This window comes from Rhipicephalus microplus, chromosome 2 (genome assembly GCF_043290135.1).
Source record: "Rhipicephalus microplus isolate Deutch F79 chromosome 2, USDA_Rmic, whole genome shotgun sequence".
Lineage (NCBI taxonomy): Eukaryota > Metazoa > Arthropoda > Arachnida > Ixodida > Ixodidae > Rhipicephalus > Rhipicephalus microplus.
The window spans coordinates 248261752-248287815 of record NC_134701.1 but is presented as its reverse complement, the minus strand read 5'-3'; the positions used below and the strand labels follow the sequence as shown (position 1 = coordinate 248287815).

The 26064-nt window shown below is 46.5% G+C and overlaps 1 protein-coding gene across 10 annotated transcripts in view; it reads right to left on the bottom strand.

Moving 5' to 3' along the window:
* Nucleotides 1–26064, bottom strand: part of LOC119170175 (cholecystokinin receptor type A) — a 282014-nt gene that overhangs the window by 177338 nt on the left and 78612 nt on the right. For 2 of the 10 annotated variants that reach the window (XM_075878762.1, XM_075878768.1), the window contains exon 1: nt 23496–24117. The exons of 1 other annotated variant lie outside the window; for it this stretch is intronic. In XM_075878762.1, coding sequence (XP_075734877.1) covers nt 23496–23856 — 361 coding nt within the window. In that variant the 5' untranslated portion in view covers nt 23857–24117. Of the gene's footprint in view, nt 1–23495; nt 24118–26064 lie in introns of those variants that run through there. 7 more of the 10 variants (XM_075878752.1, XM_075878771.1, XM_037421255.2 and 4 more) reach the window with 5 other exon arrangements.

Sequence of the window (26064 nt, the reverse complement as noted above, 5' to 3'; positions counted from 1 at the left end):
ATCCTGCTCTACAAGCAAAGGCGCCCAGTTCGACCCCGACAGCCCCGGCCTCTGCAATGCTCCCGTTGCGGCCGCTTCGGGCACGCAACCGCCACCTGCTATCGGGACGAACGGTGCCTGCGCTGCGGCCTCAAGCACGCCCCAGAGTCGTGTGCAGCACACCCCCGTTGCTTAAACTGCGGCGGGAAACACCCTGCAACGGAGCCCCGCTGTCCAGCCTGGCAAGTTCATCGCAAGGCTGCGGTAATCATGGCCTCAACTGACGGCACGGTGACTCGCCGCCAAGCCCTGCAGCACGCCAGGACCCCTTGCAGCAACCCCTCCATCATCAAGGGTCGCTCCTTCCGGGATGCGCTCGTCGGTACCTCCGACACCACGTCGGATACCGCCCCTTGTCCTGCAACGAGTGCGCCCGTCGTCCCCACAACAACGACGACTGCCCCGCTCTCGGCCACAACTCAGCCGGCCCCAACTGTCGTCCAAAAGCGCTCGACAGTGACGCAGACACCGCGCGCTTTTTTGCAACCGCCGGTTCCCGTCACCGTCAACACAAGCGCAACGATGGAGCCTGCTGCTGCAACCTCGCAGCAACCTGAGGACCAAAAAAGGAACGACCACCTGATTGCCCTCGCTAAGGCACTTGGAAGGGCGCTCAGGGCCCTACCACTTGGATATGACCGAAATGTGGCTTCTTGGGCCCTCTTCACCTTTGAGGCTTGTGCCCAACAGTTCGGAATTAACCTGGAGGACACACCCGGGTATCAAGAATCCGGGGCCGCCTCGGGTCCGTTATAAATCGTGCACATCACTGTGCCGCTGGCCTTCTTGGTGGTAAGTCCCAGACGGTTGCGTCTGGCATACTTTATTTGCGCGTAGGCTTACTCTTCCTTTTTTTTTTTCCCCTACTGCTACATCGCGCTGCGCATCACACCTTTTTCCTTTTTTTTTTTTCCTTGCTCCGATCTCCACGTGTACGTGTTTACATGGGCTGCTCGGAGCTGCCTGACTACCTTTTTTTTTTTTTCTCTCTCCTTGTTTTTTTTTCTTTCTCCTTCTGTTCTTATTTTTTTTTTTTCACCTGTGGCAGCAGACACTCTATCCCCTTCACTATCAGTTCGGGAGCGCCCTGCCTTCTTTCCATTTGTCTAGTAGTTCATTTTATTTATTTATTTATTTTTTTTCCTCTATTCCTTACTTTTGACGGGCGCATCTCCTCACCCCCGGCTTCTCCGCGGGCCTTTCTTTACCTCGCGCTTTCGCGTTTGTTTTCGTGCACGCGTGCGCGGGACCACTGATCGAATGCTTTTTACCACTTCATTCTTACCTCTTCTCTTCTGTCTCTTTCATTCCCATTCCCCCTTCCCTGCGCTTTCCTGTGGAGGTGCCCTCATCACGAGAGGCAGTAACGGGACAGCGCTTTTCTCTTCCTTTTCCTCATTCAAAGCCAATCAGAAACCCTTAATGACCAGCGGTTATCTTGCCTACACGCTACATGCCCGGCCGATGTCAATTTCTTCTTCTTGATTTCAACTATGGTATCGTTAACTGCAGTTTGTTCCCTGACTAACTCTGCTCTTTTCTTGTCTCTCAAGGTTACACCTATTATTATCCTTTCCATTGCTCGCTGCGTCGTCCTCAATTTAAGCTGAACCCTCTTTATAAGCTCCCAGGTTTCTGCTTCCGTAGATAAGTACCAGCAAGATGCGACCACTACAAGTCCTAATTTAGAACCTTTCTTTCTTTGTTTGTCAACTCTTTTCTTCCATCCAGCGTTTTTACATACTTTTCGAGCAGATTTTCTTTAATTAGTCTCTTGTGCAGGAGCTCTTTCAGCCTTTCTGGAGGATGAAAAAAAAATGCCACATAGATACCAATGGCAGCGGCTAAAACGAAAAGGACCATCGTGTGGACGCCTTCATTCCATAATTGCTTTAGCACTTACACGGCAATTAGCATACGCAAAAAGGCACACCGAAATGAATTCTCAGTTTGCACATCGAGGGGTATGCAGACGCAGCACACTAATTGCCACGCTGTGTAGAGTCAGTAAGCGAAAGACTGTAATACAGTTGTCTACATTTATTTTAACGTGCACGTGGGCAACTGTACTTCCTGTGCAAGCACGCCGGAAACTCAGGAACAAGCTTAAATAGAGGCGTAATTGAGTATATATTTATGTGTAGATATGAGAAAGTGCCTCTAGAAAAGCAGACACAACGCCATGAAACTTGAACCTAATATAAATCTAACTTTTTTTAACATCTGTCCGGTAGCGCATCCAACGCAGGTCTAATGAATCTGATGTGTTCAATGAACGAACGAGCTTTTCAACGATGTGTTTACCAGTCAACAGAGATTATTTTTGGTAGTGAAAAGTTTACGATGCCCGTCTATACCTGGCATAAGGAAGGCTATCACATTGCAATCTACTTTCATAGGAAGCAGTTCCACTAGCAAGAGCTGACGCAGTATCCAAGATTCGCTGGCTCAAGCAGGTATAACGCAATGTGGAATACATCCAGTATTCGAAACAACAGTCCTGTGCTGCTTGGTGCTTTGAGTGTCGTTCATGAACATCTCTGTGTACCCAATCAGAATGGTTGACAATGTTGCATGTGATCATTGTGGCAGCTAAGGAACAATTGCACACACCTTGTGTTATTGGCCGCCCTACAGTTCCCTGAGTGAACAGCTCTCAGTGACCTTAACACGTCTCGATGACTACTCGCTTTCCCAACAATCAATTTTGGAGTGCTTGAACGTTCGGGCTTCCAACCAGAAGGCGACAAAGGCTTTGTTGAAGTTTCTGCGGCATACCGAACTCGCTAAACGACAATGACACTCCTGTGCTTGAGTGTGCGTGCGTTGCTGTTTCTTTTTCAATTGTTATTTTTATACATTCTCTCTTTCTTTCATTCCTTGCCTTTCTATTTTTTCTTACTCCTACCCCAGTGCAGGGTAGCAAAACAAAACTTTACTTCAGGCTAACCTCCCCCTCAGATAAATTTTCTAATTTTCTCTTACTATCTCTCTCCATAGGAAACAGCTGGCCCGCAATACTACTGCTTGCTATAAACGTGAGTATAAAGACGTAACTTGCCACATATGTCACATATTTATTACTCTTACATTACCAAGACTTGTTCATAAAATTATATTGGCATGAAGTGTGATAAGGATTACAGCACTCACAATAAACAAAATAACTCATAAACTTGCTATACGATTGGTCACAAAAAATCATTAAAATGAAGCGCATGTTTGAAGAAGAGATCATGTATGTGCGTAAGAAAGCCATTCGCGACGCTTGACAACTAATTAGCAAGGGTGGCAGGCCAAAAACAAGGGAAAATTACAAACTTTACAAATGGTCGTCCTTTACTTCGTAAGCGCTGCTTATCTTTGGCTAGCTGTCTGATTAACATGACTGACATCTCGACGAGACTATATCTCTTTTCTCAAAAATATTTATCATGCGAAAGGCTGCGGAGTACCTTGAATGAAATGCACAAGGGCCATCGTTTGTGAATGGCCCTTGTCTGTATGTCTAACGACGCTACTGACAAGAATTTCCTTTTGCACGCAGATTTAACTTGAGTGCTCCTTCTACGCATTGGGCTATTGAAAGTCATTCTCTAAAACGTACTTACTCTAGTGCCATTCCTAGGAAATAAGCAAAGCCACTTCTGGTGCTAAACATTCATTTTAACGTTTACACAACACGCCATGACAGCAAATACGCATTTACGAAGAAAATCTTTCAGTCCTGATTTTTTCGCATGACGATTCGAAGATAGGTGGTACAAACGGGCTGTCCCAGTTGTTGCAGTTACTCACGGTACTTGTCTTCCTCTTTTTTTTTTTTACAAAAGAGAGCAAAATGCGAAAAAAAGAGGACTTAAATGATAGCTTAAACGGCACCAGCTGTTTTCTTAGGACGCTCGAGACAACCCTGACGCACGCGATGATGAAATGGGATCTGTGAACTGCATAGCAAAAAGGAAAGAAGCGCGTCTTCTGCGCGTTACTTGCTCGAGCAAGTGATATTTTCTTTTGTCTTCGTAACAAAGACTTCTTCACTGCGTGAGCAGCACCGCGACGAGAACCGTTCTTTCCGGGGTGTCGGACTTGCTTCCGGATAAAACACGCGCTGTCACCCCTGACCAATGATCGGCGTAAAAACAAACAAACAAACAAAAACGCCAGGCCTGCGCGGAAGGCGCAGCAAAGTCACAGCGAAAGCTAAAAGAGCGGTCTTTCAGAGCATTTTCTAAACACTTATTGGGTAATGACAGCAAGAACACTTGCTGGGTACCTACACCACCTTAATAATTATAATTTCTGGGTAGTAGGCCGGCATTCACTATGCTATCCTTCGTCGTTCTTCTGAAAAGCGTGATATTACTTGAACACTTGCAAGGAAATTTGTAAATTTTTTGTGCTGTGGCTTACGACGCTGAAGAATTATGCCAGAAATTTTTGTAATCCCCACAACCCCAAACAATAGGTGTACATATATGTGTCACAGTCAATAGGTGAACAAGATCAATCTTCTGTAAAGGGTTGGAGCATTCGACGACCCACTCATTGACAATCCCCTATAGTGGGTGCGAGCCATGCTTCGATGATGATTTTAGGCTGCCATCATCATCATCATCATTATCATCATCATCACCACCACCACCATCACCACCACTAGCGGCGCGATGCGGATTATGTGACCCCTGGTTGTTCATTTTCTGTGCTATAACAGTTTATTACCCCTACTAACGTGATTCCCTTCTGTCACATCAATACCGCCTAAGGCAAGTTTGCAAAGGAGTTCCAAATCCTCATCTCCCTAGACTATAGAACTTCAACCTTCGAGTTTCTTTTAAAGCGGTGCTTGTACGATCATTGTCGCGATAACAACAGTGCAACTCTGAACGATATTGAGTACTATTTTAATAAGTATGCTATTGAATCCCAACTTGGCAACAAAAAAAGCACCCACGTGGCTTAGTGGTAGAATACTGGGCTGGCACGCAAGCTACCTTGGTGTGAATCCCATTGCGTCCTTTTTGTTGCTTTAATTACTGAAGTTTTTCTTTAATTTCGTGCGATAGCGATTACGGACACCAGCAGCGGCGGTGGTGGCGGACATGTGCGACGCGCCCGCGACCCGTGTTGTGATCTCAGAACAGCTTTAATGACGTCGTATTAATTGCAACTTATTGTAGCGAACCTAAAGTTCATGGAAAACTTGTACAAGGTAAATTACAAGAATGCAACTATCACGCACGCAAAGCTGAATCAAAATTTTGTCTTTTTTATTGCACTGCAAAAAACAATATCTATACTTTTATTTATTTATTTATTTATTTATTTATTTATTTATAAATACTTTGATCTTTCATATGTAAGATCATTGCATGGTGGGAAAAGTATTAAAATGTAGGGACATGCATTTAAACAAACAATGACAGTACAAATCTGGATATACAAGACTAAGGCAAAAAATACACTGACTTCAATAAATTTACAAAATAACACAATAACGAATAACTTAATAGCATAATACACGTTAGAAATTAACACAATACTTACAACAAAGCAAATACAATACAATAAGAAGTGACGGTTTAGGTGAGGCTGCTTTCAAACAATGAGGTTGCGCTATGTAATGCTACATTATTTGCACGGTTATTCCTGTCATTAATTGTTCTGGGGAAGGATGAATACTTGCAGCAGTTATTCCGTAGATTTAGAGGAATGATCATTTTTGATGAGTCGCTTACGAGTGACGTAACCGGAAGGGTATTGTAGGATGCCCATAGTGTCAACATTATATGGCCACTTGATAATTCAAAGAAAAACTTTAGGCGACAAATGCGGTTTCTGTCTGGCCCCGCCGTGGAGGTCTAGTGGCTAAGCTACTCGGCTGCTGACCCGCAGGTCGCAAGATCAAATTCCGGCTGCGGCGGCTGCATTTCCCATGGAGGCGGCATTGTTGTAGGCCCGTGTGCTCAGATTTGGGCGCACGTTAAAGAACCCCAGGTGGTCGAAATTTCCGGAGCCCTCTACTACGGCGTCTCTCATAATAATATGGTGGTTTTGGGACGGTAAGCCCCACATATCAATGCGGTTTCTGTCTGTAACGGATTGTAGGCCACGTTTGATCAGTAGCTGAGACTATGATGTTCTGCCGTAAGAGTTATATACAAAACGTAAGGCTTTCTTTTGTACTTTCTCGAGTTGAACAATGTTCCGTTTAGCGAATGGATCTCATATAATTACAGCATAGTCCAACATTAGATGAATGAGTTTTATATGCTAGCATGCGTATAGAGAAAAAAAAGAGTTTTCGGAGATTTCTTTAATAATCTTTCTGGTGTATTAAATAAGCAGGTTACCTTTGTCTACGAATTGTTATAAATGACAATCTGCATAAAAGTTTGTGAGCGCGGTGCTGTAAATCTACTATCGCGCCGTAGCAGTAGCACACTCATTAAGCGCCAGAACAAAAATAGTTTATTCCAGATAAAGTTGCTATATTTATGCTGTATGTCTTTTCGCGCGCATGCACGTACGTTGGTGCCGAGTCTGCACTTTAGATTCCACGATATAGCATCTTCTTTCCCGTAGACGAAGCCCAGTCTGTCAGGCTGCCATCTTGAGCACGTATACAACGCTTGGGAAGTTCAGACGCTGTCGGTGTCCTTGAACCTGATTCACTGGGATACCTTGATGTGCCCAGCGATAAGCCAGTTGACTTGGTGTTGTCGCCTGCCGAATGTTGCTCCGGTAAAGGTGGATCACGTGGTGAGGGTTGTTGCTCAGAAAATCGGGTTGCGCAGGGCTCCTGCTTTTCCACCCACCATTGTGGGGTGCCGCGACCAGAGTTGGTCCACGTGACCACACTGCATGTGTTCCTTCAGTGGTGTCCCCCACGACCAAGCGCCTGCCTCTTGATGCCATCAACGTGCCGGGTAACCATTTTTCGCCGGCTTGATTGTACTGACGTGCCAACACAGGCGCCCTTCGAGGAAAACACAACATCGACGCTGGGAATGTCTTCACCACGCGGTCCCGGTCCACATTCTGAGGGAAATGTGCGCTTAGGCGGGTCCTTGGTTGAAAACCAAGCATCATCTCGGCAAGCGATAGGCCGCCTTGAGTCGGTGTTGTACCGTAACGTAGTAATAACTTCTTAATTCGACTGAGCAAACTTCCCTCTTTGGTTTTATTGATTCCTCCTTTAAAGGTACACACAGTGCGCTCTGCCGATACGTTCGACTGGTGGTAGTATGGGTCGGTATGGGTCAGAATTGGCCCATGCCAGCAAGGCATGCGCCAATTCCGAACACTTGACTGGTACCTGTGCACGAACTCTTCAGTGTCGTGGTGTAATCCGGGGAACTAAAACAATGAGCACGTCAGACGCTTCGTAGCAGTCATACCGGGATGGGTATTGTGGAGTAGTTGAAGCATATTTCACCACGCTGCATCAGCCAGAACCACCCCATGACCCCGCTTGATTAGTCCCTTGCTCACTGTAATTTCGTGTCTGCGGGTGAAGTACGGCAGGAAGCCCTGGTGCACGTTCCTGCCCGAGTTGTTGAGGCTAGCCGCACAGAATCCCTGTCTTCACCTGCTTCAGGAGAACGTGCGTCATTGTTCGTGCTGTCCGCCAACTGCTGCGTGCAAATAGATAAATCTGTCGATGCTTGCGCATGCGGTACGTATTTTACAGCATCATCTTCAACGTGGTCCGCTGGTTCCGGCAGAGGCAAACGGCTCAAGGTGTCAGCATTCGCATTCGAAGGCCTCTTTCGGTACCCAGTGACGGACCGATATGCGGACAACAGCAGTGCCCATCTCTGGATCCTGGCTGCCGCAATTTGTGAATTAGGTTTGTAGCAAAGGAAAAGCCCTGTCAGTGACTTATGATCAGTCACCAAACAAAATTTATTCCCGAAAAGATAGCCCTGAAACTTTGTCACCCTGAAAAATAGCTCGAGCACTTCTTTTTCCAGTAATAAGGTAGTTGCGCTTCGCCCCAGGTCAAGGTTTCGGAGCGAAAAGCTATTGGATAGTAATTGCCGTTAATCCAATGTAAGAACACTGCGGCCAAGGTGACCGTCGACGCGTCACACCCTAGTCTTATAGAGGCTTTTGCGGGTCACAGTGGGCAAGAAATTCACCGTTACTCAAGGCATTCTTTACTGCCTCGCACGCCCTGTCGTGTGCTGGCTCCCAGTTTTATTGCTTAGCTTTTGCCAGTGGGTCATATAAAGGAGCTAGTGTCGTTGTAAAGTTGGGCAAAAACTTCACATAGTATGTCACCAAGCCCTGGAAAGACTTCAGCTGGCTTACCGATGCATGGCGGCTTCGGCGCTGCTAGTACCGCGTCCTGGTTGTCTTGCAAAAGGGTAAAGGCCCTCCGCGTCGATGATATCGCTTCTCTCAATCAGCGCTTTGCTTTGTCCAGCTTCAGGTTGTTCTCCCGCAGCTGCTGAAACACCTGCAGGAGCACGGAAGTGTCGTTTCTCTTCTCCACCACGTTGATGTCATCGAGGTACACTGGACGTTCGGCACCCCTTGCCGTATGGATTGCATGCGTCGCTGAAACAAGGTGCGGGCTGAAACAATCCCAAATACTATAGACTAATGTAGAACTATAGTCCTCGATGCGTTTTTAGCACTGTTATCTTCCTCGCTTATGCGTCCAGTGGCAGTGTATTGTAGGTGGTGCGCATGTGCAGCGTTGTGAAGACTTCTCCAGAAAGAGCCGCAAAAATGTCGCAAATGTATATATATATATATATATATATATATATATATATATATATATATATATATATATATATATATATATATATATATATATATATATATATATATATATATATATATATTATTCCGCACTCGGAACTGTTCGCAATCAGCCAACAGCTCCAGTACAATAAATCACCTTTATATTTAGTGGAGGTGCTGGGTACCGTTTCCCTGTGCTATCCTGGAACTCCGTTCTCGGAAACTACCATCTGCCATGCAAGACGCGAACCAGCAGACGCTTCCTTCGCCACTCCTCACCTGCGCTGGAAGTGTTCTCCTGCGAGAGTCTCCAACCTTCAGCGGAACCAACGATAACGACGTTGAAGCCTCGCTGTTGACTTAGGAACGGGTTAGCGCTCTGAACAAGTGGGACAACGCGGAGAAGTTAACGCGGGTATCGTTCAATCTCGCGAGTGTGGCAAATTTGTGGTTCAGGAACTATGAGGGCGACGTCCGAACGTGGTCACTCTTCAAGACAGCAATCACAGCAGTATTTGATCATCCTGCTGTCAGAAAACTCCGCTCCGAACAGCGTTTGCGCTCACATGGGTGAGACGTTCACCAGTTACATTGAAGACGTTGTCGATCTGTGCAGACAAGTCAACGCTGACATGATGGAAACCGGCATAATAAAGCGCATGATGAAATGAATCAATGACGATGCTTTTCAGATGTTGCTGACGAAATATCTGACCACAATCGCTGACGTTATAAGCTTGTGAAGAGCTATGACAAATTGCGCAAGCAGCGAGCTCTGACAAGGCAAGTTCCACCAACCGATGCGGCACCAGAGTCTCACCATCGGTCTCGAACGTGTGCCGCTTTTGACACAAATCAAGGCCTTCGTCCACGAAGAAGTTGCAGCGGCTCTCACTGGTGCCCTTCACTCAAGAGGCTACCTCAACTATGACGTCCCACATTCATGACGTCATCCAAGAAGAGGTCACTGAAGTTAGAGTGCCTCGATGCGCGCGCCCCCGCTTAGAGTGGTGTCAGCTTTTGCAAGGGCAGATGCCGCCGCCTCGGCTTCGGCGCCAGCGCGACCGCCATTTTGGCGCCTCCGGCCGGTAGTTCGTGCTTGGCGTGTGAGGTGTTGTTGGGCAGTGTTCATTCCCTTACAGTTTTATGCACCCATCTCCGCATCACCATGCCCGGCTGCTGCGTGCCGCAGTGCTCGAATCACTCGAGAAACGGATGGAAGTTGTACCGGTTTCCAAGAGACCCAAAAAGAAGGCTTCTTTGGACCGTTAAAATCAAACGAGACAAGTGGCAACCGACTAATACGTCGCACGTATGCAGCGTAAGTAAACATTTTTTTTTTTAGTGCGTCGTATTCTGACTGGTCAGCATTATTTAGGGCGCCGTTGTTTTTTATTTAGGTGCGCAATGTAAACGCAGGACAGCCAAACGTCGTGCAGGGTACTGTGCGGCGTGCTCGTGTTAAAAGATCACGCTTTAAGAAAATGCGTCAAGTACCGTGTCGATAACATTTCATGCTGGTTCAAGGGCCTCGAGTGTGCTACTACATTCATAGGAATTGCGACTAGTTTCAGTGCCCTTGCACGGGAAAGTGTTGCCTTGGCAGCAGCGTTGTGAAATCCTTCCCACCCCCTACCCGAGGCTGTTAATTTCGTGCACTGCGCTTCGCAGCTATTTTGCTCGCGAGACCGGCTGCCGCTGTCGTGACCGTCCGCCTCGCAGCCCGAAGACAGACTTCGTGAAATTGCCGTACTCGCTCGCCAACTCGCCCCGACAGCGTACGCGTCGACCGGGTGCTGGCGGAGTTGAGCTGAACGAAAAGTAGGCAAGAGATGGGGACGCAGGAGGTGTAGTTAAACAGATGAGAATTTAGAAAGTGGAGGAGGGAGAAAATTATATGCAAGGGCAGAAAACGGGGAGTGAGTTCAGGCCGCGTGCCGGCGAGCGAGTACGGAAATCTGACGGCGCCTGACTGCTGCCGAACTTCAAGAGTACGGCACGTAGAGTTCACGTAATTCACATAAGAGGAAATTGGACGTGAAATGCGCGCATATGGCCTCGCAGGGAATTAACATAGGCTCGGGTGCGTGGTAGGGGGATTTCACAACGCTTACGAGGCCTGCCCATGTTTATTCGTGCACGCGTTGGCACTGATCGGTCGAAATTTGAACGCCTCTTGTGAAATCAAGCCGTTTGAACATAAACATGCTGTTCCTGCGAAAAACTCGTAATATTACGAGGCCGGACTTCTGCCCGTCTTGTGTGTATCGTCGTATGTATACTTGGGAATCAGGAACACTTCAGTGACGAACAAAACAAGCGCTGTTACGGAGTGTTGTCATTTTTACCTGACAAATAAATTCGATTGCATTGGGAACTTGGAGGCTTGGGTACAAAGCTTTCGATAGAACGAAATCTGTAACGCTCGCTATAAAATCAGACCTGGTCCTTTGTCGGCACAATAGACTAATATTTTATTCACATGAATTCAGGAATCCTTACAGATTTTCAGTGCGAAAATTGAAAGGGTTATTATAACAGCAGGCTGGGTCTATGATCGCGCTCACTGAAGTGGCTTACGTGAAAGCGCGCGTGAGCTCAATTAGTTTCCTTCTTTTTGTGCTTCAAAGTTGCTGCTAGTTCCTGCTGCGAATCATACTGAATGCATACATGAAATCTTGTTTATTGACAGTGACAGACATTCGTTTTTCTTCTGCCAGTGTGTTAATTTCCAATTCTGGTTTTATTTGCAGGCCCACTTTGAAGAGAACAACTATGAGCAACATCGTGCGGATGGCTGGAAGAAGTTGAAACCAAATGCCGTCCCAACTTTGTTCACATTCAAACGTAAGATTGAACTTTTTTCTTGCATTACATAAAGCAGCACCAGTTGTAAGTACTCTATGTACCTGGGATTTCTACGAAGCTAACACCAAATAGGTCCTCATATGCTGTGTCCACATTAGTGCATAAATTCTGGAAATGCAGTCACGGACAAAGCTAGGAAATGCGAACACAAAAATGTGAACCAGACCACGCAAAATCGAAAAATACTGCTAATATTAGACGGTCAAATAATGACACGCTATTAGTGCGTTTGGAAAGCTACATTTCCCAACTTTGTTTTTGTGATTACGTTGCATCACTTTGACTTGCATGTAAAAAAAATTGCGATACATGAGTGTTGTGGTTTATATTTCTTGTTTGCATTTTTTGGTCATGACTGTATATACGTCTGGATTTCAGTGTTTACAGGCATGACCCACTGCACAACAGTTTTCCGCTACTTAGCACACGGTCGTGTACTGCTAGGATGTCAGGTGCAGTGGCTATGTTATTTACAAAGGGGGAAAACGGAAACCATTATGTATAAGAGATCCACGATGCACGAGCCCCCACTACAGTGCGCCTCATTACCTGCGTTGCGTTGGCGTGTTAAGCCCTACAATCAAATAATCAATAAACTGCATAGGGAGCGAATGTCAGTTGAGCCCTCCACAACGGCGCACACGTGTAGCTCTGGCATATGAAGCTCCAATTTGAATTAGAGCCATTTATTGTGGGGAGAAATTTTGAGCACAATTTAATTATGGTATTTTAAGACCTTCCCCTATCCCTTGTGAAAAGGGCGGGGGAAGGACAAGTGTCTTCCTCACGTCAATAACTAAGCCGGTATCTGCTGCATGTGTTACATTTGTAAAATTAACAAGCTAGACATGAACTGGCATTGCTTGAATATGTTCATGAATACATACATTTCTGCTTGCAGCACTGCCTAAGGAACGAAAGCCACCAAAAGAAAGAACTGTGCCTGCACCCTCCAGCAACGAGACCAACAAATCTCCTCCTGGTCTGCGTCAATATCCAGCTGCAGTTAAAACTACCCTAGAGACCCCACAAAACCACGCCGTTCCTGAATCTACACGGCAAGGAACATCGTGTTATGGGCACGACACCATGGAAGTTGACGACGCCGTTGTTGAACTGTCAGCGAACACTAGTGATGCAGATTCAAGAGAAGTTAATGCAGCGGCTGGTGAGACATCAAATTCTACTGCAGAATCAGCAGAACTGAAGAAGAAGCTTGCTGACCTTACAAGAAAGTACTCTGAACTTCAGCAACATCATGACACAGCCAAGAACACCATTAGTGGTCTCAAGAAAAAAGTGCAAAAACTCGAGACTGAGGCAACAAATATTTCACAAAATATGAAATTTCTCAACGACGATCAAGTACGCGCTCTCTCAAGGAGCAGCAGCTTGGGGAACTCTTGGTCTCCGCACACTGTCAAGCAAGGCCTTCAAATTAAGTTTGCTTGTGGAACAACCGGATATGAAACTTTGAGAAAAATGGGATATCCTCTCCCATCCAAAAGAACGCTCGCACGGAGGATTCAAAATTTGAAGTTTCTCCCAGGCGTTCTTCACGAAGTGATAGACGTTATGAAATGCAAAGCCGAGACCATGGAGGATGTAGAAAAGGACTGCGTCCTTTTTTTGGATGAAATGGAGATAGTGCCGGGGTTTGAGCTAGATCGGGCTGAAGACGCACTTCTCGGAGGAATAACTCTTCCTCCGAAGCCTGAAGAGCCTGCGGTTCATGCTCTGGTATTTATGTTGGGCGGACTTAACCAGCGATGGAAGCAGGTGATTGCATATGAATTTACCGGAAGAAACATCGATGGCGGCTTGCTGAAAAACTATGTGTTGGAACTAGTACAGCTGTGCAGTCAAATATATCTGAGAGTTCACGCAATCACATGTGACATGGGCTCGGCAAACCGCGCAATGTGGAGGGAATTCGCCTTTTCCAGTCACAGAGATTCTTCCACGGTGTGCTCCATACCTCATCCGTGCATGGACGGGAAGGAACTTTTTTTCATTGCTGATCCGGCTCACGTCTTGAAGAACCTCAGAGGCCAGCTCTTGAGCTCAGAAGTTTTCACGTTGAGTGAGGCCACAGTTGCCAAACATGGCCTGCCTTCTTCACAAGTCAACTTGGAATATGTTCAGGCTGTGCTCGAAGAAGATTCTAAAAGAGAACTGAAGGTAGCCCCAAACTTATCCGAAATGCACACCAGCGCAGGCCACTTCACCAAAATGAAGGTTGGTGTCGCTGTACAACTTTTTCGGGAAGCTCCCCCAGCTATCAGATTCCTTATAAAGGAAGGAGTTCTTAAACAGGAAGCAGAAACAACAGCTTGGTTCATGGAGCTGATTTCAAAATGGTATGCACTGATGTCTTCGCGGCATCCAACACTGGCCCTGAGTCGGAGAAGTAGGGCTAAGTACTCCGAAGCCCTAGATACATTACACACAGCAATAGAAACCATCAGAACTATGAAAATGGGTGCCACATCCCATTGGAAACCGTCGCAAGCAGGTGTACTCATATCAACTACAGTTGTACTTCGCCTCCAAGACGTTCTTTTAGGAGACGAAGGCTATAAGTTTTTTCTTACGAGCAGGCTCCTGCAGGACTGCTTAGAGAACCTCTTTTCTGTGGTGCGGCTTATGAAGCCGGTTCCCAATGCCTACGATCTCAAGTGCGCTCTGAGACTGGTGAGCGTAAGCCAATTTTTGCATACACCGAGGACGACCAGCTACGAGCTTGATGACAGGGAGTACCTGGTGGACCTGCTATCCCAGGGGAAGGAAGCCTGCGTCGAGAAGGAAGCTCAAGAAATCGATGATTCAGAGATTTTGTTCATCGAAGGATTGTCGTCCACAGAATGCAGTATTCTCTTTTACCTAGGAGGATTTATTTTGAAGGGTATTTTGACATCTGTGAAGTGCGCAAAATGCAAAGATGCTCTCCTTGGAACTGCCAACGACGAGCATGCTTCGCTGACAGCACTGAAAGAGTACGTTTCAGATGGAGGCAACCTCATCTACCCCAGCAAGGGAGTTATGAAAGCCTTGATAGACTATGAGGAGCATTTTGCTGCCATAAACTCTTGGTGCACGGACAAAGTAGTCACGATGAAGTCGCCGCTTCGTTCACTCACCGCATACCTAAACAAGGTGCACCGCCGCAGCTTGTGTGTATGCGCGGAGCACGAGGACAGTATATACCGACTGCTCACAGAGAGGTACGCAAGAATAAGGCTGCGCATTCACCTTCGGCAGGTTACAGTCGGGAGTTGCAATGGACATGCAAGCAAAACATGTGCCGGCGTCAACCTCTCATGAGAAATGGACACGCCAAGATAAGCTGTATGCTTAAAAGGTTTCGGCTCACGTGGGCACGCTTTTGACTCTTGCATTTTTTATTTTTAAACATTTCATTTCGTACTGCATTTGGTTTGTCTTGTATCTGACTTTGATTTTCACTAGTGGGACAACGCAGCATTAAGGCGCACAAATAAATGGCCTGTTCACTGAAATCGTGGGTGTCGTTTCATAAAGGTACACTGGTAAAGCATGTTACTCTCGGGTATGCTGCCTGCACAGTGCATGAAATGGTGAGGCAGGGGAAGGTGGTACCGAATGTCAGATAATGTGTGTGTGTGCGCGTGCGTGCGTGTGTGTGTGTGTGTGTGTGTTATATATACACACACACGCAAGTATATAAAGTACAGCGATTCCTGCCTTTGCTATTCGGCTGATTCACAAAGACCCAAATATTGCATTCCTTTCAGCAAGCGTAGTAATAAAAGTTCATGCGCCCCTCCGTCTTAACGACGACAACGGTTTAACGCGAATCTTTCTGGTGTGGGAGTTCGTGGCTCATTTCATTCAGTCTATGTCAGCCCCTGGCGCATTGTACAAGCACAGGCCACTAGTTTGTATGACGTGCGTTGTTCCATTTAACAATTAGGCAACAACAGCACTAAGAGGTGTCCAAGTTGCACCAAAAAAAAAAGCTCGCCAACGAGTACTTCTTTCCTACCATACGCGAGCACCGCAAGCGGTAATGCGCTTCGCATGCTGCCCCACTACGGCAGGAGCCGTAATGGCGGCCGTCGTAGCAGACGACGCGGCTGTCCTCACCCTCAGCGGAGCGCGCGGGCATCAAGGCACCCTAACTGAAGTGCTGCCAGCGACCTATGAGCCGTACTCATCTCCGTATTTCCTGGTCCAACACTGCCCCCATAAACCCATGGCGAACGCTCGACAATCGCCCCGAACGCTCGACAATCGCCCCGGACACGTCGCCAGGCAATGCTGCAGCCGGGTTGAGACCTTCGATGACAGCCAACGAGCACCTTACTTCTCACGGGATTCTGACGCGCCTTACGCTCTCTCCGCCGCACCGGAACCTGGCTACCACGCTGATAATCGCCCTCGATTCGAACGTCCCCGTTCGCCATCCCCTCGTCATCGATCGCCGTCGCCGATGCGTCGACGACCACCTACCGACGAGGGAAACTCGACGACGCAGTTCCCGAGGCAAGAACTGCGCAATTTTCGGTTTGCCCAAGTCTTCGATCTTCTCCTAGCAATGTCATTGACGTCTTAGTCGAAAATGTCGCAAAAGTCGCTTTTGTCGATACCGGTTCCACTGTATCTGTAATCGATGCCGAATTTCGTCGCTCACTTCGTAAAGTCACGATGCCCCTTTTTGAATTGATCCTTCGAGCAGCAAGTGCTCAGCCCCTTCAACCAACCATAGCGTGTACAGCAAGTGTGACCATTCAAGACATTGTCTAAACGATAGAACTTATTGTGCTTTAGTTATGCTCCCACGACATCAACTTAGGATAGGACTTTCTCTCACACCACTGCGCCATAATTGACTGTGCTCGAGCGGAGATTGAATTCTCCTCCCTTGCCGACTTCACCTTTGTCGACAGCCAAGCTGCCGTTAAGCTTATCTTTGAGGAAGACATTCATATCCAACCGTGCTCTTCGGCACGAAAATTATTATTTTTATGGCACAATCAAAGTGCAAGGTTACCCCACCCCAAGAATAAAAGCAAGTGAAGATAGATAGATAGATAGATAGATAGATAGATAGATAGATAGATAGATAGATAGATAGATAGATAGATAGATAGATAGATAGATAGATAGATAGATAGATAGATAGATAGATAGATAGATAGATAGATAGATAGATAGATAGATAGATAGATAGATAGATAGATAGATAGATAGATAGATAGATAGATAGATAGATAGATAGATAGATAGATAGATAGATAGATAGATAGATAGATAGATAGATAGATAGATAGATAGATAGATAGATAGATAGACAGACACGCTCAAAGTCGCTCAAGTTCACTAATAAATGCTTCGCATTTGAAACTTTAACAAACACTTTCAATTCACACACAAGTGAAGCTTGCCCAAAACTGGCAGTACGTGCTTGTTATGATAAGTGCTGAATTCGGTGTCGGCGCTGGCGATACCGACCACATAATCCAACTTTTCCATTTTTCCTGTGCGGCCCTCTGACGTTTTGGTAGGGATTAATAGAGGCCAGCAAAACTGACATCGCAAGAACGAAAGCCTCCGATACTAAGAGTCGTTTCGCGAGTTTTCTGCTGGGGAAGGGCGCGTGCATGGCAGCACCGTGGAAAACTCAGATTGTCATTCCGCGCTCGACAGTCGCAGGACACCGCCCTGAGCGTGTTTAGAATAAAACAGACCACCGAAACGAGGGAGAGACCTGACAGTATGCTTGATTATTCTTTAGGTGCCCACCACTATTCAGAGAAGGCCTTGCAGCTTTAGATTTTGACCAGTGAGACCAGGTCATTTTTTGTAAGTCTAATCAACATTCATTCCAACGCCCATATCAAGAGAAGGACTTATACACCCCTCACAAAAAGAAAAAAATGAAAGCTACCAGTGTTACTAATAATACCGAGCAGAGCACCAAATGGCACCGCATTCTCGCGCGTGAGCCACGTATTGCTTAAAAGCATCACTGTGGATCACTTTTTCATTCCTGCGATGAATATGAGGGCGTTTGTTTTAGGGGCGAAGCTCCTTAAGGCGTGGGTCGTGCGCCTCCTGTAGGTAGTAGCCACTTCTCGTTTTAGGCCTTAGAATCTCCGCTGGATGGCGGTACTTGTATCCGATGAATATATAATGAAAATGTCCGAGATGGCGCTACTTGAAGTGTTCACTAGGTGGAAGGACAGACGGACGGACAGACAGACATACAGACAGATGTACAGCAGGCAGATGGATGGATGGACGGATGGGCGGACAGAAAGACAGAGTCGGACGGACGTAAGCACGGACGGATAGATGGACGGACGGAGGGATGCACGGACGGACATACGAACAGAAGGACGGACGGACAGACGGATGCATGGCCGGACGAACCGATGGAAGCACAGACGGACGGACGGAAAGAAGCACGGAAGGACGGACGAAGGCTTCACCCCACTCATCATTATTGACTCCGTGGATATGCTGCGATTTTTCCCACTATTCCTATATAGGCCCTGTGATAAGCCAGACACCTCGTGTTGCCTCCAACGTCTCTGCTTCGAATGTTGTCACCGGATGCCACTGAAGCAAGACTGAAAGATGGGCTGGTTGGTGATACATTATGGGCAGAAACAGCGCACAAACTCACGGGACGAAGACAAGAGACACAAACGATGCCACTATAGCACTTAATCAAAACTTGCGTGTCACTTGCATAGAACCCCGTCACGTCGCAAGCTCTCACGCATATTTCTTCCGCAATTAGAAACTAGCCGATAAGTGAACTCCCTCGGTAAGATTACACTGGTTATCGGCGTCGCTCTTTCTTTCATCAGTGTAGTTCCTCGCACAGAAGCCGGCACCTTGTGGAATGGATCCTAATCAAGTCTGCAATCAAAGATCAAAAGGAGGCTCTATGCGGGCGTTATGTCATCTTCGTCACTTGTTTTTTCAGTAAACATGAGGAAATTTTCAACTCACAGTGCTGAAACAATCTGAACTTTGAGCTTTTCATTCACACTCAACACCCGCGCTGGCGCGATCGCAAACACAGTAGGTGAAGTGAAATAAATCGATCGCGCCCGACACTCAAGCGATACAAACAAGGCACAACGAGTGTGGAGATACATGGCAAAGCGTGGTAAGAGAGACTTCCCAACGGATATTCTTTGTATGTGCAGCAAACAGCTTCTACCCTAATGAAGTCACGTGAACCACTCTGCTGGCGTCACCAAGTGCGTTTAAAAGGGGGGAAGCGCCAGCAGAGAATAATACATTCGCTCATTGAGTGTTCAGATATCCTTTAGGAGCTCCTTTAAGAAACAAATAACGCAACAATTATTTAATATGGGGGTTTTAACGTCTTTAAACTACCATATGTATATGAGAGACGCCGTAGTGGAGGGCTCCGGAAATTTCAACCACCTGGGGTTTATTAAAGTGCGCCTAAATCTGATCACACGGGCCTACATCATTTTCGGCTTCATCGAAAATGCAGCCACCCCAGCCGCGATTCCATCCCGCGACCTGCGGGTCAGCAGCCGAGTACCTTTGCCACTGGACCAACGGGGCGGGGAAAAGAAAGCAACAAAGAAAGCAACACACAGAGAAAGAAATAAACAGGAAAATTTATTTTGGAGTTATATATACAAGCATGAACTTCTCTAATTGCCCTCTCTATTGTTTTTATGCTTGTTAAGCCGTTAAACTGTGAGAATACGAGCTATGAAATGGTCATCATCTGAATTTCCATCACACGAATAGACATTGTAACGAATGCAGAAAAAAAAGGGCGATACAAAGAAAACTTCACTACATGCAGGTGTAACCCGTAATAAGAACCAGCTGTATTTCGCACGGGATCATCTCGTTAGAGATGAACACTACAATATTGGCATTACAAACCGACATTACTCACCGTCATTACTCTTACCGAAAATTCAACAAACTCTTGCCATCAATTAGATATATTTAGCCTTAAATTACCCCAGTGACGTAGCCAGGGGGTTTCACACGCCCTCCCCCCGTATTTTTTTTTCGCCATGGTATGCATAGCGAAAAATGAGTTTACCTGCCCAGCCGTCCCACGTCCCCTTCATATCAAAAAAGTCCCTCCCCCCCCCCCCTCCCGAAAAAATTTGCTGCCTACACCTTTGACTAGCCATTGTTTACATGGAATTGCTTATTACTATGCCAATCTAGCCAACATCAGGAAGCAGTAACACTCAGTGGTTGTATAGGCGAGTAAATACAATAGGCTGCGTTCCACAGTGCTCGCCGTTCTGTCTATTGCTTACTGCTCACAAATCGCGAGTGGTCACGTTAAGTAAGACACGTTTTGAAGTCTACGTAGGCGTGTTTTCATGTCCCAGCTTCGTGCTGCATATGTGATAAAAAAGTATTTCTCCCCGAAAATAACCGAATCGTATACAGCATTTTGCACGCACGAACATCTCTTCAGAGTATTTCACGACATTACAAAAAAAAACAGGGGCCGATGAAGCCGTGGCACGGATTAATTACAGAGGGGCGATCAGCCGTGTCATTCCACTCGGCCGTGCACCGATTTATTCCACGTGTCTCCGAGGGTCATCAGCTTCAGCCTCCAACGAGGGCGTGCTCCTCTCTCTCCACTAGGACACCACGCCTCATATGCGAGTAGCAGCAATACGAGTAAGAAAACCGCGACAAACGAAACCACTTTTACTGCGCGTGTTTTCCTGTCGCTGTAAGGCGGATTCCTCGCACGTCTCGCAAATCTTTCATCACCCGTTCCATGCCTGTGCAGCCGGAAAAACCGCAAGGACGAAGGCCAGCTGGGGCCAATTGCGAAAGAGCCAGGGATGCTCTTATCAAGCTAGTGAACAGAAAAAAAAAAAGAATGCCAACCGGCCCTTGAGCTCCTGTGTTTCGTAATAGTAATATTACCACCAGTTCGTAATAGTAACAGAACCACCAGTTTTACGCGGCGAAAACCCGGTATATGGTTATGACTTACCGTAGTTAAGTGCTTCGGAAACTTGGACAATATACGACCGCCTAACGTGTGCCTCTAGACCGAAATTTGTGGTGTTCGTAAAGAGCCAGCCGCCATGAATCGCAACAAAATATGTTTTCAACCGCCATTACTCTCAACAAAACAAAAATGAAAAAAAAAACAAATCAAGCAGAGCCAGTTTAAGAAGTTCTCAGTGCATACGAGATAATCATTGGGGCTGGTCAGAATAATGCCAATGTCACCGTTATAACAACGTATTGCGCCCCGCCGCGGTGGTCTAGTGGCTAAGGTACTCGGCTGCTGACCCGCAGGTCACGGGTTCAAATCCCGGCTGCGGCGGCTGCATTTCCGATGGAGGCGGAAATGTCGCAGGCCCGTGTGCTCAGATTTGGGTGCACGTTAAAGAACCCCAGGTGGTCAAAATTTCCGGAGCCCTCCACTACGGCGTCTCTCATAATCACATGGTGGTTTTGGGACGTAGAACCCCACAAATCAATCAATAACAACGTATTGCGTACATTATCCAACAGTAGCCCAGCACAATTAAGCCAAATCATATCGAAGTTATCCATAATGTTGCCAACATGTGTTATTATGAGCTAGCTGTAGCTGAGATAGCTTGTCACTTGGCCAACGTTTTCAAACACCAGCGACGGCTAACAAACGCTAGTAGTCGTAATACCCGGGTACATATGATAAGGAGAACACCACCGTACATTTCCAAGCCGTAATTGATGAGAGTGGGTAGGTGGATGGAGGGAGGGGGGGAGGCTCAACACATTTCCATGGCAACAGTGAGACCTTGGCTTCATTCCTAAATTGGAGTGACGGTCTCCTGTCAGACGAACCCTAACTATAGGATTTCTTGTATCCGCACGTTTCCCCAATTATATTAAAAATAAGAAGTTTAGATTCATTGTCACGCCTATTTCCGAGACAGGCAAAAACGTTCCAAGAAAATCTTTTAACTTTTCGCTCCAAGGGTGATAATCCCAAGCGTAGTACAACATCTGAGGTGCTTTCACTTCTGCTGGATTTCACGGCGTCCCAGGCACGCTCATCGACCTCCGATACAGTTTCTGAGCCTTCGTCTTAGCGCGGCTGTCGCAGTAACAGATCATTCTGGCCCTTACAAAGGCCGAACGCGTGCGATAATAACCTCGAGTAAATCTGGCGAACGCGAAAGCATCTCCGAGAGTGATCACCACAGAATACAACCTCACGACTGCGTATGCGCTAAATACACCTTTGCCGCCAACGTAACAGTTCATGTACCGCTAAAGCTTAGATACGGCGCTCAAAAAAAAAAAGGAGGGGGGGGGGGGGGGGTAATTCTTTTCGCCGCACGCAGTAGCCTTCACATTCAGTTGGTGTCTGAACAGAAAACTTGCGCTGAACTCCCATAACCTCTATTAGTCTCAGATAGCAATCAAGTCTCGACGCGTTGCGGGCCTTCCCGAGAAATTAGAAGGTATTTCCCTCGAGTCAGTACTTCAAGGGTAACCAATTCCGCCGATAGTGGCGAGTAGCTATCAGTTGAGAAGGTGGAGCGATTGCCCGAGTGACCTTAAGCTCATTTTTCAATGCAGTGTGGGCATGGAATGAAATTTATCTCAAAATTATCGCAGCAATGTCGAAACGCATTAAAAGTTGTGTCTGCAGCAGTAACAGTGACAGTTATATAAAAAAAGCCGCCAAAGAGCAGGTTTGCATTCTATTTGCAAACTTGTAAACTTTTATTCAAAACTTTCCAAAGCCGCGCCAGCGACTATACCAACTAGGCGTAAAAAACTCAACAAATAATGACATTTAATGCTGTGCTTCTGGAATTTTAACACATAATATTGAGCGTATTACTTATAGTCATGTATGAATATTTTTTTTTTTTGCTGCATTCACTGCAGAAGTCCCGTAACTAAGAAGAATGCCTTAGCTAGGAGCTCTCCCCTTCCCCCTCCCCCAATTTACGGAAGGAGGGAGGTAACGATGACAAATGTTAAAACCAGGTGTTTTTCAAAACTCCAACAAAGTTTTTCTTCCACCCTTTCTTCCCCCCTCCCGACCGAAAAAAATTACAGGCTACGGAGCTGCATTACAACCTAATTCAATGACAACTTAATAAGCCAGTTCTATTAAAAGGGGCTCTTGTGGGTGATTTCCGATCTAAAAAAAAAAAGTAAAGCTCTCGTACACATGTTAACTTCTATGCGGCTCTCAAAAACCCATCTTCAGAGTTAGCTTAACAAATACTTCAAGTTTTTTCTTTGTATGTTTCATGCTCACGCAACTCTTATTTTTTCTGCTTAAACATTGCTCATTGCTTAATTGAAAGTAAAGATTCCTTCATTCGTTCATTCATTTTGTTTCAGCAACGCTAGGAGAAATCGCCGATGTACGTAAAATAATAACAAAAACCTCATAAAATGCCTAGACTTGGTTACAACAGCATTCGGGCACATATCACGGAGCTTTTCGTTTACACAATTACCACTCACTCGTGATCATTAAGTCGTATCAAACTAGCCTCTAACTCCGGAGAATTCTGGTTTGTAGAACTTGTGCTTTAAAATTTTTTTTTTTCAGTCATCGAGGACAACTAGAAAAACTGATTCGGCTCATGCGCGAAAATTTGCAATAGCGACGTTCCTGGTTAAATCAAATATGCGGAGAATTTAGTTGACATAAAATATTACCGCTAGCAATGGTGAAAATCAACCGGTAGCGAAGAAAACTTGCAAATGTTTTCAGACCGGGACATGCGAGCACGCCAAAAAAAAAAAAAAAAAGAAGAAACACAATCAAGATAGCTTACCTTGGAAGTAAGGTATGAGCTTGCACATGACTGGGCCAAGCACAAAATTCCTGAGAACGCTGCCGACCAGCGTGGTGGGCATGCAGAATACTCCCAGCAACAAGTCACTGACTGCCAGGTTGAGCAAGAACACGTTGGTCACGGTCCTCATGCGCCGACGCTGGACGAGTGTGATGATGACCAGCGAGTTGCCCACAACGGCGAACACGAATATGATGGCGTACAACAGAATCCTGAAGGCCGTCTCGAAGCTGATGCCTGTCCAACAGCCCGCCGCGGCTGAGGCCAGGGCTTCGGCAGCGGCCGTCTCGTTAGACAGCGCGTCGCCGCTGGCGTTTGTAGACTCCGCACCGCGACACATGTCCACAGTGGCCGTCAGCTTGGATCAACTCAGTGCCGACGTGGGCACACTAAGGACAAGTACGACGTTTTCATACTGGTGTTCTGGCGCGCGCTGGCGCACCAATGTGGCCGAGCGCAAGGAGACGCCGACGCGTCGGGACGCTCAAACACTACCACGCGCCGCCACTTCTGAAGAGAACGCGCGCACGCTCCGGAACGCGCGCCAAATCCAATCGACAACGCGCGAACTACGACAAGCGCGCGACGGCGGGCCGCACACGCGCGCGGCGTGCTCGTATGCTGGCGCCACCTAGGCGGACCTTGACGTAAGTGAACGCTGGCGCTGCGAAGCAAAAGGAGAGGCGCACTGCCCCGAGGCACGGACGCATTGGCAGCACGTGCCCTCGTGGTGTAAAAGCGAACATTTGGCGCCGTTCCTCGCCGTTGCAGCAGCCTCGCGAAGCGCCGCGAAGAAATCAAAAGTACCTTCGGTCACCCGTCTCGGTGGCCCGATAGCTACGCGCGATGCATAAATTTCCGCGAAGCACCTTTGCTTGGTTTCGCCTGCATCTACGTGCGATTCTTGCGGTGGTGTCGTGATCGGCGGTGTGGCGGGCACGTGGACGCGTCCAGCTTCCCTGTAGAACAAGTCTTCTGAGGTTGTACATAGGACGAGGGTTACTTATTGTTGTAGCGCAATACATGAATGCGGGAAGCAGCTCCACGCGGATGAGTATCACTCGATAGCGAAAGCAAACAAATTGTAAGGAAATAAAATTAATAGTGAGAGAAGCCTTCAGTGACAGATATTGATCGATTATTGACATGTACACAAATTGAAGGTATAACCAACTGTTAACTCGGCCGCGTATCTGATGAAGAGAACCTGATTACATGCATCAAAGAAATTCAGCTTACTCACAAAAAAAACTTTACTAGGTTGATAATAGCAGTTAGAGGTGAAAGCGTTTTCACAATAGTATCAAACTACCGTTTACTGCGTGAAGTATGATATGCATGTGAACTCTCCCTAGCATTTTACAACTATCTAAGAACATAATATATTGAATCACCTGGCAGGAACTTTCTGGACTCTGGGTGCCGACTGTATTGTGATCTACATTCTCCGTATCAAACAACGAACGGCAAACGTTTATTTTGACTGGCACCTTGCTTTATTGAGGGGTGATGCGTTTGAAAGAGAAACTTGCGAACTATAAGACTTCTCGTTGTAACGTTGGCTGATGGGTAGAAGAAGGTATGTTCTACTCTTGTAACGGATACTAGGCGTCGATATATCTTTCCGGGAATTGTTGCAAAATACAAATGTTATCATTTCTAAAGTTGTGTAGACAGCTTATGTTTATGCTTCATGTTAAACGCCCAAAGAAGGCGTTAAGCATGAACCTGACCACAGAAAATTGATAGCGGCCTCCATTCAAACCTGAGTGATAGTGAAGCAAAGAACTGGTAGCGCCCCTATATTGCGACATTGCAAGAAATCAAGCAGTGCGGACGAGAAGATGAAGTAAAAAAAAAAGGTCATTTTTTCACTATTCCCTACATCTGCTATGCCTACATTTTATTAAATGTACACTAAAGTCAAATAACAATTTATTTCAGAGTGAAAGCTCAATGTATGGCAACGTATAAAACGACATTATCTACAGCAGTACCCTGCTTGCCGAGAAATTAATGTAAATGCTCTAGAACACATGCGCTACGGGGCTCAAGGACAGGGCACAAGGACATTCGCAAAATGATCCCAATGACGTCAAATCACCAACTACAACTAATCACCAGTAATCGAACTAGCTGAACTAAGCAAACATCTTTCCGTGCACCAAGAGACGTAATAAATGCTACCTGTTCGTTTTTGTTTGATTAATGGAAAAAAAGAACCACTGGACGTTACTATGGTGAATGGCGCAAATGGTTTAGAAGTTCAATTTTCGCCTGGTTAAACTGAATAGCTCGTGCCCTTCACCGTGGCTTAGTTGAATCAAGCGTGCCTGCCATCTCGGAGGCCATAACAGGAAATTGTTGAACGGTTGTTGTTGCTGCTGTTGGTCCCGCTGCTTTCGCTCTGCTGCTACTAGTGTGTGGCCGCGCAGTGAAGCTGGGCAACGTTGTGCACGGCAACAGTGACGTGAAAGGGTCCACTCGAGGCGGGTATTTTCAAGTGTGCTTAAGCGATGCGGACACCTAAAACATGATTTTATTTTAA